We start from the raw sequence: 15,494 nt of genomic DNA on the forward strand, positions 1-15,494 counted from the left end.
TCAAGTATTTTACTACTTGTGTAAACTCTAGGGGATTAAAAAAGGTGCAGGGTTGTGTATATATTTGTTGAAACATTCGATGACCTACTTAGTTACCGTAGAACAACGAACATGGATGTTTTATAGCTTGAGGAGAAGTAATCCTTACATTTGAGACTCAACTTACACGAAAATATCGGTAGTCCAAAAACACGGAAATTTCGATGGAAATATCGGGATATTATGGATATTTTAGACCATGATTAGAATCGATATGCACTAACAGCTGGAAAGCATGGACTTGATGGAACAAAGTGTTGGACAGGTCCTATTCATTACCCTCAACTCCTTATCATCTTTCCAGCAGACCCTCCGCCACTAATCTCGCATATTAGTCCCGCTCCATCGTCACAAATCTAATTGACGCAGAACCAATCGACTACCACCACCGTAGGCGTAGATCCGTTCCACCAAGCGAGTACATGCATGCACAACATTCTTGTTTTTTACGTAAAATTTTGACAGAGTAATAAAACCTTGTTTTTCATCTCTTCAAGGAACGCGAAAACACGGGTCCCACAGAAAACAACACACCCGACCCAACCCAAACCCCTCAAAACGGACCTGTTCTTGTTCTTACTCTTGGGTCATCACTCATCAGGTGTTCCAATTCCTTTTTCCAAATATTAATAAAAAAATCGTTACACAAAGTTGACAAACTGCCGCCCCCGAAAACCCGTTATCTGGTTCGGTTTTGTCTAATGACCACCAAACCGCCTGATCAGGAGGCGGTTCGCATGGATGCTTGTCCGACCACGACTTCCTTCTTCCTTGGAGGGACAACGTTGAATCTTTTAGTTTGATTCCGACCAGACACCAGACAATACCAGAAACTGAAACGGTCTGTAATTTTTGTCTTCTTTTTGTCTGGTTTTTTTTTATCCTTTCCTTTTTCTTTTCAGTTTCCTTAATCTTTTTATTTGATTCCGGTTGATGTTGGGTTGATCAGATTCTTGGGTCAGGGACAGAATTCGACGTGTATTGGTGTTTTTCCTGGAATTCCAGCCAGCTCAGTTTGAATTTTGACTCGAGGTCGGCCTTTTTTGATTAATTTCATGAAAACCCTTTTATTATTTTCAATTTTCTTAATCTATTTTCCTAATCTCAAATAAAATGGAACAATTTTGGGTTTGAGATTTTTTTTTTCTTTTTTTTTTTTGTCAAACTATAGATTTTGTTAGATTAGATGTTGCATTAGTTACCGACAGAATTCAAACCACGTCATCATGCAATGATTCAACTTCTTTCCACCACTATGGTAAATGTCCACTTGCGAGGGTTTGGGATATTGGGTTTTGATGCATGCATGGTTATAAAGTTGTAATCTTGATGATCAAATGTCATTAAAACCCTTGTTTTCGTTTCGTGTTTTTTTTTTTTTTTTTGGTACTGGCAGAGGATCTTGAGATTTTGATTGGCTTTTGTTTGATTAATTTCTGTCGGGATTGCTGTATCAGGAAATTTTTCGCCGTCTGAGCCGGAATGGAACAATTCCGGCATATTGGGGAGGTTTTGGGAAGTATGAAGGCTCTGATGATGTTAACAGATGAGATTCTGATCAATCAATGCCAGTGCTGTTTGTTGCATGATGTGTTCACGTTGGCGTTTGACACGATCGGAGAGGAGATCCGACTGAACTTGAAACTCGAAGAGAAGAAGACAAAATGGAAAGCGCTCGAGCAGCCTCTGAGGGAGCTGCACAGAATTTTCAAGGAAGGGGAGCTGTACATTCGGCATTGCATGGATGCAAAAAACTGGTGGGGGAAAACAATCCTCCTCCATCAGAACAAGGACTGCGTCGAATTTCACATTCATAACTTGTTCTGCTACTATGCGGCCGTGATTGAGGCGATTGAGAATGCTGGAGAGATTGCGGGGCTCGATCAGGAGGAGATGCAGAAGAAGAGGATTCTGCTCGCAAGGAAGTATGATAGAGAGTGGAATGACCCCAAACTTTTCCAATGGAGATTTGGGAAGCAGTATTTGGTCCCGAAGGCGATCTGCAACAGGTTGGAGAGTGCTTGGAGGGAAGATAGATGGCGGCTTGTCGAAACTCTGAAGGTGAAAAAGATTTCAGGATCCTTTGGTTTGACGAGGAATGAGCAGCAACTTGGAGACTTGCTGCTCAAGAAACTTGGTGGGTCGGAAACCTTAAATGGGAAGCTCTTTCCGAGCTCAATCTTACTGGAATCCGACTATTACAGCGTTAGGCGGTGGTTAGGAGGAGGAACGCAGTACAAGGAGATCCAGTGGTTGGGGCAGAACTTTGCCATGAGACACTTCTTTGGGGATATTGAGCCGTTGAATTCTGAGATTTCAACTCTCCTCGCACTTTCCCACCCCAATGTGCTGCAGTACCTTTCGGGGTTTTATGACGAGGAGAAGAAGGAATGCTTTCTTGTTATGGAGTTGATGATCAAGGATCTGCGCTGCTACATGAAGGAAAACTGCGGCGCGAGAAGGCAGGTTTTGTTTTCAATCCCGGTAGTGGTTGATATCATGCTTCAGATTGCAAGAGGCATGGAATATCTGCACTCTAGGAAGATCTACCATGGGGAGTTGAACCCCTTGAATGTCTTTCTCAAGGCAAGGAGCTGCACAGAAGGCTATTTCCAAGTAAAAGTCTCGGGTTTCAGTTTATCATCCGTGCGCAAACCTACTTATAGAAAATCACAGCAGAAGAATGAAATCAACCCTTTGATTTGGTGTGCCCCGGAAGTCCTAGCTGAGCAAGAGCAACCAGGAAACAAAGGTCGTACCAAATACACGGAGAAAGCGGATGTATACAGCTTCGCAATGCTTTGCTTTGAGATCTTGACCGGGAAGGTTCCCTTCGAAGATTCACATCTCCAAGGGGACAAGATGAGCAACACTATAAGAGCAGGAGGGAGGCCTCTCTTCCCATACCCTTCACCAAAATACCTCGTCAATTTAACCAAGAGATGCTGGCACAGTGACCCGTCTCAGCGCCTGAGCTTCTCGTCCATCTGTCGCATTTTGCGCTACATAAAGAAGTTCCTTACTCTGAACCCCTATGACGATCAGCCTTTACTGCAATCCCCTCATATGGATTACTGCGAGATAGAGTCATGGTTCCTGAAGAATAGTTCAGCTGCCGAATACGTTGATTTATCCTCAATATCGCAACTTCCATTCCAAATGTTCTCTTACCGGCTAGGGGAGAAGGAAAAGACTAGCCCGGACATCGTGAGGGTTAGGAGTCTGGATTCCTTAAGTGATACAGCATCAGCGATTTGCAAGCAAGAATCTCCGAACGGCAAAGTTGACATTGTGTCCATTGCAGAAGATCCATTCGTACCACTAAGCGACTCGAGGTCCGTTTGCTCTGATGTGAGGTCTGTTTATGATCTGAGGTCAGTTTGTTCCGAGGCTCCGATGAAGAGAACTCTCACTGCCAAGAAACATCAAGACGCGACAGCTAGAAAAGCCTCAGGTCAGCCACTAATTTCACCTTAATCCATTTCTGTACGATCAGCTGATTACATTTTTAAGCTCAGGGGCTTCTGTACTTTCTCCGTTAACAATCTTGACTGGGAAAATGTTGATCAGGTTACACCAGGACATCAAAAACACCAACCACACCAAGGACGTCAACACCAAGACTTGCGTCGCCAAGATTTCCACCGCCAAAACTTGCTTCACCGAAACTTCTGCCTGCAAAACCATGTCAACACAGTATGAAGACAAACCAAAGCCCTCCACTGCCGAGTCCTACGAGCACAAAGAGTAGTGCGAGCCGAAGCAGGCACAGAATGAGGGGGCACGTTTCGGACTCGGAGATACATTAGGCTTTCTTTTGTTTCACATCATATATATACATATAGTCAAGTACAGATCAGTTTTTGTTCCCTTCCATTTAACTAGAAATCTCTGTAAATTTAATCTTCTTACATATAGTCAAGTACAGATCAGTTTTTGTTCACATCATATATATACATATAGGTCCATTAGAGGTCGCACTTGGTGCGATGGCAAGTGCCTTCGCCCATGAGCGGTAGGTCTCGGGTTCGAGACTTGGGAGCAGCCTCTCCATAAATGGGGGTAAGGCTAGCCGACATTCACCTCTCCCAGACCCTGCGTAAAGCGGGAGCCTTGTGCACTGGGTACGACCTTTTACTGTTATAGGTCCATTAGGCTTGAACATCTTATAGTAAAGTTTTTCGTTTTCAGTTTTTATGTTCTTGCAGGGCATTTATGTGAACGTAATTCCACAGATCGTCTTTCATGCAACTTGTTCTCTATTTATTTCTCTTTTTGTACACTCATGTTTATTTCCTATTCCGCTTTGATTTATTCTCTCAAAAACCGGAAATAAACAAGGGTGTGAAGAGGAAAAAGGGTCGTGCGGAAATCATGACATGAAGAATGTGGTTTCTAATTCAAGTTACAATTCAGCGTACATAGATGCAAGATAAAATTAAAAGGACACGATCCATACCTTTATCAAGATGTTTGTCTATGGTTGACAGATGACATAAATTTAAACTGCAAGATAAAATCGCGCAATCGCATATGAGATACAAACTCAATTCTGTGGTCTCCCAAAAACGACTGTCCTACAAATCTGGTCACCGAGAGTTCACGATAGATGAACCCTATTTTCTACACTCTACTGAAAACAACTCAACTGAGATCGTCTTCGTTGGAAGTGTTACAAATGCTTTTCGGATGTTTTTCTCAACAAGCAGCTATGACTCTAAATGAATAGCGTACTATTGAACCTAGATTCTGACCTAAATAGCTGACCACATTATGTGATAGCTAGTGTGAAAATGATTGACAAAGCCGTTCCAAGAATATATGTTAATCTGCAACCTGCTTCCCCTGATTTCACATTCGGTCAAAATTTAAAATTTTTGAAGCTGAGTACCCCAAACAAATCCTCAAGTCTCCTTTATTCATTGCAATACGACACTGTTTAAACCTTGTCAGCTCTCGTGCTGGTATGACAATCTTCAGATTTGAAGATTCAAAATGTTTTCATAACCAGCTGATGTCCATCAGATACTATATTTTGCAGCTAATTTGTACAACATCAGTCATTCAGTCGTTTTGGCACCTATCAAACAAGGATGTGGCTAGAACCCAAGGTTTCTCCGTTCCATCTTACTTTCTAAGGTTTCTCCGCATGAACTTACAGTTTCCACTTTATAGTTGGCCACCAGAAGAAAACTCAAGAAGGTTTCAAAAGGATAATGACTTCTTAATTGATGTGAAAGGAGTTACCTTTTCCTTAAACAATCTGCAACACTTTTATACACCCGTCTGAATTGGCAGCAACCACCATGTCTGATTTCCCTCTCCAGCAGACACTCGAAACCCATTGTGCACTATAATCATTGGTCTCCTTTCCAGAAATAGGATCAATGGAGCCAAACTTGTGTGAAGTGATCGGCATAGGCAGAGATCTATGGTAAGCATAAACCTGGAAGATATCAACACAAAAGGTTAAAGTAGTTGATTATATTATGATTAGACTGTATATCTCGCACAAGCACTGTCTAGAAGTTACTAGCTCACCTTCAATATTTCCTTTTACCTGTTTTTATTTTTGGTTTACTATTTCCCTATAACTCAACTAGAAGCCCATTCGTTCTTCATTTTATTAATACAAGTACCATGTAGCATGGGAATTAAATATGCACCTCATTTGTTTCTGAACCACAAGCTATGTAATCATCTGAAACGGATAACCCAACAAAGTTCTGGGGGAGTAAGCATCCAAAGTGTGACCAACCGAGAAAAAGAAACATAAACTTGGTCAGACAGTTACAATGTAGTTAGAGCAAGTGTTATCTAGATCTCAAAATCGCACAGAAATAAAAATAGGTTCTAGCATAAAGAGCCAATAAAAAAATTAGTGGGGTAGCCAACCTTCTCATTGGTGTGCCCACCAAGGCTTAGGCTGCAAGCATCGGTGGATGTATCACTCATACTGGTTTTGCTAAGATCCCATAGCTTTAATGTGTTGTCAGTGGATGCAGAAACAAGGGTCTCTGAGTCCAAAAATTTCACATAGCTTACAGCTTTCTTATGCCCATCCAATACGCACCACGGAATTTTAGTATTACGGAGATCATAGCAGTAGGTGTAGTAGTCCGCACTCCCGAAGGCCAGCAAATGAGAGGAGTGAGAAGAGAACTGTACACAGCATACATTTGCAGCGTGCTTGATGGTATCTAAACTGTTTCTCTGAAAGAACCATCCCCAAAAAAAGGGATTTCAGAAGCATCACAGAAAATCTTAAGCAGTAATCAGTACCAAAATGAAGAAGTTCCAAAGTGAAACACAAATATGTCTGGCATCATTTGGCCACAATACCTTTACGGAGATAGTGCTAAATTTTGAGCACCAAAAGCCCCATCAGCACTTGTGATGAGGCACTGATGCAGATAATATGGAAACATTTTATTGGGGTTAGTTATGTCAATTGAGGATATCATATTGTACTTTAACTTTGGAATTTTTATATTGTGTCGGCCTTGCTTGATTGTAATTGAGATTTATTAACTATTAGGAGTTGTCTTCCCCTAACTACAGTTTCCGTATTAGCTGGGTTTGGACTGCCTATCATATAATACGCCTTATTGTTATTGACAATCCGAACCCAGTTACAAATAAAGCTAATGAGGAAACCCCGATAATAATGAAAATCAAATCCTAGCTAAAAAAATCCCAACAAAAATTAAGCAAGGCCTACATAACACAAATGTAAGACATAAAACATAATGTGAAATCCCAAAATGCATAAATGTATAAAAATGTCCACGTTATCTGGCCGTTCTCTTAAGGGTTTCTCAAATATGCTGAATTACTTTCGGTCAGCAAGATTTGTAGATCAGCAGCAAACATAACTCATTTAAATAAGAATCATAAGAAATCAAAGAGTTTCTTGAATAGTAAATTTGCATCTTAAAGTGAGCAAATCCTATGATTTATATACAATGGAAAAAGACAGAAACACACACACAAAATAGTAAATTTGAGTCTTAATATGAGCAAATCCTGTGGTTCATGAGAGAGAGAGAGAGAGAGCATGCCTCGTTGATGCTCCACAATTTCACACAACCATCATCACTCCCAGTGGCTAATTTTGTAGGATATACTTGAGAAAAGTCTACAGACCAAGCCCTCATTGCATGCTCAGTGTATTGAGCAAACTCTTGACCAGTGCTGGCATCCCATAACTGGATATCAATATAAGTATATATTACGTTATATGCAATGCAAGTATTAATTAAAAATAAGGGCAAGCAATAGTCACTTATGAGACAATATATTGGGGAAAAATGAGCCACGAACAAATCCATGAGAAAAGACATGGATAGACAAAGCTTAAATAGTCATAGATCTCTATTAGACTACTTCTGTGACACATATATCAAAAGGATGAACATACAGACGCTATCAGGTCAACATTCAGACAGCACTATTTTTTTTCGGGTGAGGATCCCGAAGATCCTCAAATCACATCCGTTCATCACATAGTGCGGTCAGAAATTATTGTAATTTTTTTTATTTAAAATTGAATATAAACAGTACCTGACCAAAACTGGACGCATGATGTACGATGAACGAATGTGATTGGAGGATCCCCGGGATCTTCACAAAGAGGATCCAGCGAGGATCCTTTCTCTTTTTTTTCAGTAACACAAAACAGTCAATATGTCACAGGATATACAGACCTTGATTACACCATCATAATCAGATGAAGCCAGATAGTTTTTTATATAGTTGTTCCAGCAAACACAGCTGATCCTTGATTTGTTTGACATCTCAATCACTGGATAATGAATATCAGCAGGATTGTTGAAGAAAGCATTAAACTCAAAAATCTTGATTTTCATTGAAACCCCGGCAGTAGCAAAATAGTCTTCATCCTGATCAAAACTCATAGAGGAAATTACTTTAGAGGAACTGCTGAAATCTCCATTTCTTAGTATACCACGTACTTCAAACTTACTATACCGAGCATATTTACACAAACCATCAAAGATGGCTCCCGGTCGATCAGTGCATATCTCCTTGTCTTCATCCTTTGTTCCCACATACCAATTATTGCGAGTTCTTAATAAATCTTTATCGCTGCGTATTCTAGAATCCGTCTCAGGAATCTGAATTCTTGATCTCATCAAGAAGTAAGCACTCTCAAACTGATCTATATTTTTCATCAACCTCGACTCATTTGAACTAAGAACAGGAAATAATGGAGAAAGCACCTCTGACCTTGAATCTTCTTTGCTAATGAACATATTTTTCCTTAAGGATTCACCGTATAAGCCACAATCAATCAAGGGTTTTCTTGCAGAGTGCCTCCTCTCCACTTCTTCAACATCTGCTTCTAAGAACTGAACTGTTTCCAACAAAGTTGCATCATGGTTCTGCATCTGTTCTTTCAAAGAAGTGAGGAAATGCAATAATAAATCCAATTCTGCATCCTCTTGTTCCACAGAAGGTGACAATTCTTTTACACAAACCTCCTGTAACCCATTAAGTACTTCAGATTGTAGAATTTGCCTGTCATAACCAATGATCGCGTCACCCAAAAAAAAAAAACAATGATCATAAACTCAGAAGTCAGGATAGTGCATCAGACTACACATTGAGGTTCGATTTTAAATTTTCTTATATATTTTTTTTTGGATGTGATCAAAGTGATTACAGACCTAATACAACTTTCATCCAGTACAGGTTACACTTAAGTATTCACTAAAGGAGCCTGAGGGCACTTCAGTAGGGTATTGAGAGACTGAACAATAAAATCAAACTCTAATCATTTGTACATCCAAAACAAACCTGGAAGATCATTGATGAAAAATGAAAAATTGAAGGATGATGAGGTTAACATACAAATCTTCAAGCCTTCAGTACATGATGATTATTATTTTCCTAAAAAATAAAAAGCATTATCCAATATCCACAAGTTTCTATCGACCATTGAAAAATTTCTTGAAAAAAATAATCCTCCACATGAACCAGGTTTATTTCAATTGTAATTCAAAGTAATATTAATTAACTATAATAGTGGAGCCCTAGAACATGGTATGGGAATAGGATTTTTAAATTCAGGTTTCACATACTATTTATGGTCTTCAATTTTCTCCAATTGCATTTCAATCTCATTGGGTTTTTCTATATATTAATACACATGTATAACACCTATTTGGACCATCCTTGACACCACGACTTATGGTTCAATCAACTAATATCTACAAGATATCTTTTATGGAACAAATATTCTAAATATTACTCCCTTCCAATATTACCTTCAAAACTGTTTACTTAACACTCATAGATTCAAAATTTCCGTACACTATGTCAACTAAAATGTTATGAACTCACATGACAAGGGTTCGGGACTACCTTGTCGTTGGGCGTGAAGATGGTTCAGGATGAAGAAGCCAAATAATAAATCCAGCCTCCATAGCATTTTCTGACAGAAATTTTGGGGGAAGAATTCTGTGGCACAGGTTGGACATTGCTGCAGCAAGGGCGCTATTTGAGTCAAAATGAGCAAGTAACTGAAAGCAAAGACCCAAATTAATCCATCAGATTTTTCATTCAACTCGGAGAAGAAATATAATGTGTCAAATGCAGAAACATTAATCAATTTGCACCTCGAAAAGAAGAACACCAAGATCGTAGATATTTGATAAAACTGTGTAACTTCCTTCACTGAGTTCCTCAGGACTAATATACCACTTCTCTTCCAATAGCTCATTTATTGAAGTAAACTGCTGAGTTGCATAATGCATATGAGGACTGGTGAACATGGTACGTATCTCATGCCTTGTTCTTGGATGTTGTTCACCAAATGCATCACTTTTGTTCTGCAAACCAGTGATGTTGATGTGGCTGTTATTCACATTATCATGCATGAAGTAGGAAGTGGTAGAGAACTGGGGCCATTGCAATCTAGTATTCTCACTGACCCTTTGCTTTTTCCTTACTGGACTATTTTCTAAAAGAGATATATCTCTCTTCTTCGTACTCTCAAGCATCTCGCTTGGGACTGGTAAGCCAACATACTTAACCTGATTTGAAGGTAACAACTTGAAGAAAGAAGGTCGCAATCCAGGCAAAGCAACTCCTTTAGAATGAAAATTATCCACCAGATCCACTATCTGTCTAAATATATACAAGCATTCAGCTTTATTCGCTTTAGGACGTCCAGTATTCAGCCATTCTCTCAAACTGTTTTCATCATGATAAGAGCCACCAGCCGTACGTCCAGCATTAACACCATTGGAAGAAGGCATAATAACATTGGCATCCATACTCATTGTTGGATCAGAAGCTGCCAAAGGATCACCGGCCACCTTTGAACTATTCAGGTTTCTAGATTCAATGTGACAATTCTCATGATTCAGACCCTTCATTATGACACCCTTACCCTTCAGTGTATTCTTAACAAAGAACTCGGAAAAGCCTGGCCTAGATAGAATTTTTGTTCGGATACCTGCATAAGTATTGCCTGAAGCCCCTGTATTTTCAATGTTTGTTAATTCTTCCACAACATCATAGTGATTGTCACTTAATGCCCTTTGATTCCAAAAACCGGAGACAGATGTGGACCCCTCATTCTCCAAGCCACCAGAAATTGCCTTCCTATTATCCTTGAATGCAGTATTGACTTGTGAACTCTCACTTCCTGATCCACTTGCTAGCTGAAATAAATGTTGTTGTGGGTTCTGCCAAAATTGCATTCTTCCTTGATTGTTGTAATTTCTCACAGTTAGCTCTTCCTCCATGGAACCAACATCATTCATAGAGCCAAGGCTACCATATGGGTGTTCTAATTCGTTAACAGGGCTCATAGCCATATCTACATTCTCTACAAACTCATGCCGCGAGCTTAAGGGATAATCACCCTCAACTGGTATACGCATCGAATAATCACATTCACCATATGTACACATTTCTTGGCATTCCAATGGGTTGCCGTTTTCAGATTTAACTGAGTGCTCATTCTCTTTCCTCTCACGTTGTACAACCTCTGCTAAATCTAATGGGGTCACTTCCTCATCCACTGCATCCTCCATAATGTCTAAACTGATTTCATTCAACAAAAATCTTCAAGGCCAATAAGGGGATTTGTTCACTGAGAGACCGTGTGCAAGTACCTAAATCATTCCGCAAAGAGTGATAAAAACTGTAAGACTATAAGAAAGGCAAAAGCAATAGCATGCAACCACCGCTTCACAATGACACTTAGATATAGTTCCAGTCAATCTGAACTGAATTTCAAGATCAATTCATCAACCTTCAAACGTCTTCCGAATTTTATGTACACATAAAAACATAAAAAACAGAACAAAGAGAACCAAAGTTGATCAAAATTCTTCATGTACACAGTACAACATGTTAACAACAGCAATACCTACTTAATTACAAATACTTGATACACAAGTTAATTACACAAATACATAAACTAATCAAAATTACAGGAAATTTAGTAATTTTCAAAAAAAAAAAATAACAGAGAAATTCAAGTCTCACCTAAGACTAACAAGTAATAACCAATAACTCAGCTAACAAGTATCAACTTATCCCACCTCCAACATTTCTATCTCCAAATTTTCTCGGCAGCCAAACAGAAAGTAAAATTGAAACTCAAAATCCAAAATCCCAGCAATTAATGCACACACACTCACCTGAATTGGAGCTTCCATGCCAAACCGCGAAACGCCGACGGCTCAGTTCTCCGAAGCAAAAAGAATCAGAAAGAGGCAAAAATTGGAGCTCAAAAACCCTAAGGAGAAAGCCAAAGCTGAAGAACAACTGAAGAGAGAATCAAAACCCAAAGCATGAAAGTATTTCCTTTTTTTATGCCAGAAATGGAAAATATCATCGCCTTCGCTATTTGCCGACAATTTTCTCGCTTTGTTATTTTCTTTTTCTGCAAAAAAATTTCAGGTTTTACGAAATTAATTTTCCAAAACTCCTTGTGCACAAAAAATGGAAAATGGGGTTACATTCTTGTTTGTTTTTGGGGAGTTTTAATAAACACTTCTGATGTTGTCTACTTTTTACGTTCAGGGTATTTTTATTCTAAAAAATCATTTATGATATTATTCATTTACAATACATTTTTGTTTTTTTAATTAAAACTCAAAGTTTTCAAATCATTTTCATTAATTTTCTTAACAAAACACTCCTAGTACGGTTTACTTTTAACATTAAAGATATTTTTATTCTAAAAAGTCACTGATACTATTTACTTATTTTTATGACAATTTTAAATTTTTAATAAAAAGTAACAGCATAGATAGAACCGTTGCTGTTAGCTGGACCAGCGAGCCCATTTGGTCTTACATGCGAATGCTTTTTATTATTATTTATTTATTTATCGAATTCGTGTGAATTGTTGAAATTTGATCTTACGTGCGAATGCATCTTGCACCCTAAGTCACGAGTTCAATTTTCTTCTTTCTCAATATCATTTTATTAATAAAAAAATAAGAAGATAAAAGTGCGGCTTATGGATCAAACTAGTAATGTTAGGGAAACTAAATTTTTAAATCAAATTATGTAGTTGTTGATGGTTAGATTATTACTCAAGTGTTGATTAACATATTTATTTCCTATTAATGACACATTATCTATTTGCAAATTTGGTTTAAAATTTTAATTTTCCTAACATTATTTTGTACAAAAACTGTCACAACCCATCCCGAAAGATATTCTCTGATGGTGTGAAATGTCTAATTTACCCTTAAACGTTTGTGGTGTTGTGTGGTTTAAGTTGTGTTGTGGACCAATTATTTTCTTTCCTAAGTACTTGTACCCAATTAGAACTTAAGGTTTTAGTTGTTTTTGGTTTGGTTGGCCAAACCTGGACCACACATAAACACACCCTTACTATCACCCTCCCGTTGACTCTCTCTCTCCTCCCTCTCTCGAATTTTATCCATTTTCCGTACAACGTACGGACAACCTTCAAACCTTCACTTCCAGTCACGGATCGAGGTTGTAGTTGGCACCTTTAAACTCCTAGTAAGTTCAGGAGTTGTTCTATACCATTTTTGGTACGTGAAACCCTCGAAAACCCGAGAACCAAATAACCCCGATTTGGAGTTCTGTTCATGCACTCGTGATTGTGAAGTTTTTTAGGAGTTTTAAGGTTATAGGAAGCCTTAAAACACCTTCACGAAGCTCGGGGAAGAAAGTTGGAGTGTTTTGGACGTCGGGAAGTCCCAGTTCGTGAGTTTCAAATTTTGGCTGGATTATCGAGGTTTTTCCAGCGAGATTTCGTGGATTTTAGGGCTTTAAATTGGTAAGTTTTTGTTATACTCGTTGTAAGCTTCAATTTGGTATAAATTTCGTGAATTTTGGTTGAGAATCTAAGAAGATATGAAGGTTTGATTATTTTTCCAGTTTCCGACGATAGCACCGGTACTGGCGCCGGGTTTCGGTGAACCAAGGAAAAAGGAGGAGAATTTTCTGTCAAAGTTAACGGAATATTCTGACGTCGTCAGGTAAACATAACGGCATATTCTAATTTTTAACAGAATATTCCCTAACGCCATTAGGGAATCCGTTTGGTGTGCCAGGCACATGCCTGGGCGTGGGCCACACGTCTGGCAATGCCTTGGCTGGCGCGTGAGGGCGCGTGGGGTCATAAATTTTTTTTCTAAAAATATGAGGATGTTCCTGAGGTTGAGTAGGTCATGGTGATATATTCAAATACCCCATTTGAGCAATGTATGAGAAGTTATTTCCTAGTTTTGTGTATGTGCTTTAAATAACGTTTATTCAGTTATTTCGCATATAGGTTCTCCTATCCTGAGGACAAGCGCCATCGATCGAGGCTTGGGGGCTACGACCCTTCGACATACCAGTGAGTGGGCTTTTGGTTTTTCGTATATACCTATATACTTTAGACTTTTCCCAAAAAATAAATTCGAATGATTATACATTTTGAAATGCCATGCAAAGTATCTATCTATTTTATTTATGCATCAGTAGTTGCATATATTTAAGATTGGTGCTGCGGACGCGCATGTAAGTTCATAAATTAAAGATATGAGATTGCTTCAGTTATACGAGATATAATGTGATGTATTGAGAGCTCATAAACCTGCACCCCGGTGTTAGTGCTCCCGCCTAGAGTTAGGGCACAGTCATTCATGTGATGTTCACCTCCCGCACCATATGCTCACCTTGGATCCAAGTTAGGTGCACAAGCTTGTCATACATACCACTTTAGGTGGTTCCGACTCATAGGTGACCCGCGATCATTCGCACAATCTTCACGTGATCGTAGCACTAGAGCATATTTATTTTACACACAGTCTTGTCGTACAGACCACTTTAGGTGATTCTGACTCGTGTGCAAAATTTCATATGATTGAGATTGGTTATGAGCTATAGACTCAGCCGTGCAGGTCACATAGGTGGATTTGGCTAATATGATATCTGGCATTGATACATTTTAATTGGATTATTTATAGCATTTAATTGAGATACTTTGGCATGGTATATTTCTATATATTTTCATCCTGAGCATGATTTCTGATATATCATATATTATATTTTCTAGGAAATTATACAGGTTTTACGGCAAGAGGTTAGAACTTTTGAAAAATGAAATGATTTCAAAAAGCTTTGTTTTTTGCCTACTCACACTTTCTGTTTTTTGCCCCTCCAGGTTTTAGGTAGAAGTGCTTTAGTGGCTCACGGGGATTTCGATGGTGGTTCTGACAGAACATCATAAATGTAGGATCACCTTTAAGTGTTGTATAATTAGTATTTGTCCTGCCTGACTGCACTTAGGCTATTTATGCTCTGATTATGTATTTCACACTTAATCTCGCACTTGCACCTTATCTTATATAGTACTCTAGTTGATTTGGTTTTTGTTTATTCGTAATTCCTTATATCTCTATTGCTTTCTCACTATGCACATGACTACGTCACCCTCACGTGACGGCCAACATGCCCTGATTTAGGTCGAGGTGTGTCAAAAACACCATAATTGTTTTGCATATTTAAAATTTCTTATCATTTATGTTAGTCTCTTAGAAAGCTAAAGCTTATTAATTACAGGATAATGCTAGAGCGACTAAATTTATAGACAAAATTTTGTAAACCAAATGACAATGAAGTTGATGATTGAATTATTACTTAAGCGTTGATATATGTGCTCATTTCTATTGGTGACACTTCATTTAGTTTGTAAATTTTGTCTACAAATTTAACATTCCTAACATTACCCTTAAGGGGTGTGCTATCCACACACCCCAAATTACTTCCCACACACCCCTTGTTAATTTTTGTCCGTTGATCTTCTTCAATTCATATAATCCGACTGCCGAAAATTAAAAGGGTGTGTGAGAAGTAAAATGGGGTGTGTGGATATCACACCCCTACCCTTAATTATATTTCCTTCTAAAAGCTGAGGCAATATAGTTAATGGCTTATTCTTTTTGTCA

The 15,494-nt window shown here is 38.6% G+C and overlaps 2 protein-coding genes across 5 annotated transcripts; one reads left to right on the forward strand and one right to left on the reverse strand.

Moving 5' to 3' along the window:
• The first annotated feature begins 494 nt into the window (after positions 1-494).
• On the forward strand, positions 495-4,290 carry LOC126599338 (uncharacterized). Of its 3 annotated transcripts, none has more exons than XM_050265701.1 (4): positions 495-880; positions 989-1,071; positions 1,436-3,493; positions 3,610-4,290. In XM_050265701.1, the coding sequence occupies exons 3-4, from the start codon at positions 1,522-1,524 to the stop codon at positions 3,846-3,848; spliced, it is 2,211 nt and encodes a 736-aa protein (XP_050121658.1). In that variant the 5' UTR covers positions 495-880; positions 989-1,071; positions 1,436-1,521; the 3' UTR covers positions 3,849-4,290. The 3 variants fall into 3 exon arrangements, with proteins under 3 accessions (XP_050121658.1, XP_050121659.1, XP_050121660.1); XM_050265702.1 differs by having other exon boundaries at positions 496-880; positions 1,497-3,493; XM_050265703.1 differs by lacking the exon at positions 495-880 and having other exon boundaries at positions 971-1,071; positions 1,497-3,493.
• LOC126599337 (protein SPA1-RELATED 2-like) lies at positions 3,494-12,018 on the reverse strand. Of its 2 annotated transcripts, XM_050265700.1 has the most exons (9): positions 11,715-12,018; positions 9,678-11,183; positions 9,424-9,581; positions 7,746-8,577; positions 7,101-7,247; positions 5,935-6,252; positions 5,706-5,765; positions 5,287-5,485; positions 3,494-3,714 (listed from the first exon to the last, which is right to left on the reverse strand). In XM_050265700.1, the coding sequence occupies exons 2-8, from the start codon at positions 11,100-11,102 to the stop codon at positions 5,294-5,296; spliced, it is 3,132 nt and encodes a 1,043-aa protein (XP_050121657.1). In that variant the 5' UTR covers positions 11,103-11,183; positions 11,715-12,018; the 3' UTR covers positions 3,494-3,714; positions 5,287-5,293. The 2 variants fall into 2 exon arrangements, with proteins under 2 accessions (XP_050121657.1, XP_050121656.1); XM_050265699.1 differs by lacking the exon at positions 3,494-3,714 and having other exon boundaries at positions 4,420-5,485.
• Positions 12,019-15,494: the final 3,476 nt, after the last annotated feature.

This window comes from Malus sylvestris, chromosome 14 (assembly GCF_916048215.2).
Source record: "Malus sylvestris chromosome 14, drMalSylv7.2, whole genome shotgun sequence".
Lineage (NCBI taxonomy): Eukaryota > Viridiplantae > Streptophyta > Magnoliopsida > Rosales > Rosaceae > Malus > Malus sylvestris.

Excerpts from the sequence above, each read along its gene's own strand:
- LOC126599338 (XM_050265701.1), top strand. The coding sequence starts at position 1,522 with ATGGAACAATTCCGGCATATTGGGGAGGTTTTGGGAAGTATGAAGGCT. Across the intron at positions 3,494-3,609 it reads GACAGCTAGAAAAGCCTCAG|GTTACACCAGGACATCAAAA; the intron begins GTCAGCCACTAA and ends AATGTTGATCAG.
- LOC126599337 (XM_050265700.1), bottom strand. The coding sequence starts at position 11,102 with ATGGAGGATGCAGTGGATGAGGAAGTGACCCCATTAGATTTAGCAGAG. Across the intron at positions 5,766-5,934 it reads GTGGGCACACCAATGAGAAG|AACTTTGTTGGGTTATCCGT; the intron begins GTTGGCTACCCC and ends TTACTCCCCCAG. Across the intron at positions 5,486-5,705 it reads GTGGTTCAGAAACAAATGAG|GTTTATGCTTACCATAGATC; the intron begins GTGCATATTTAA and ends GATATCTTCCAG.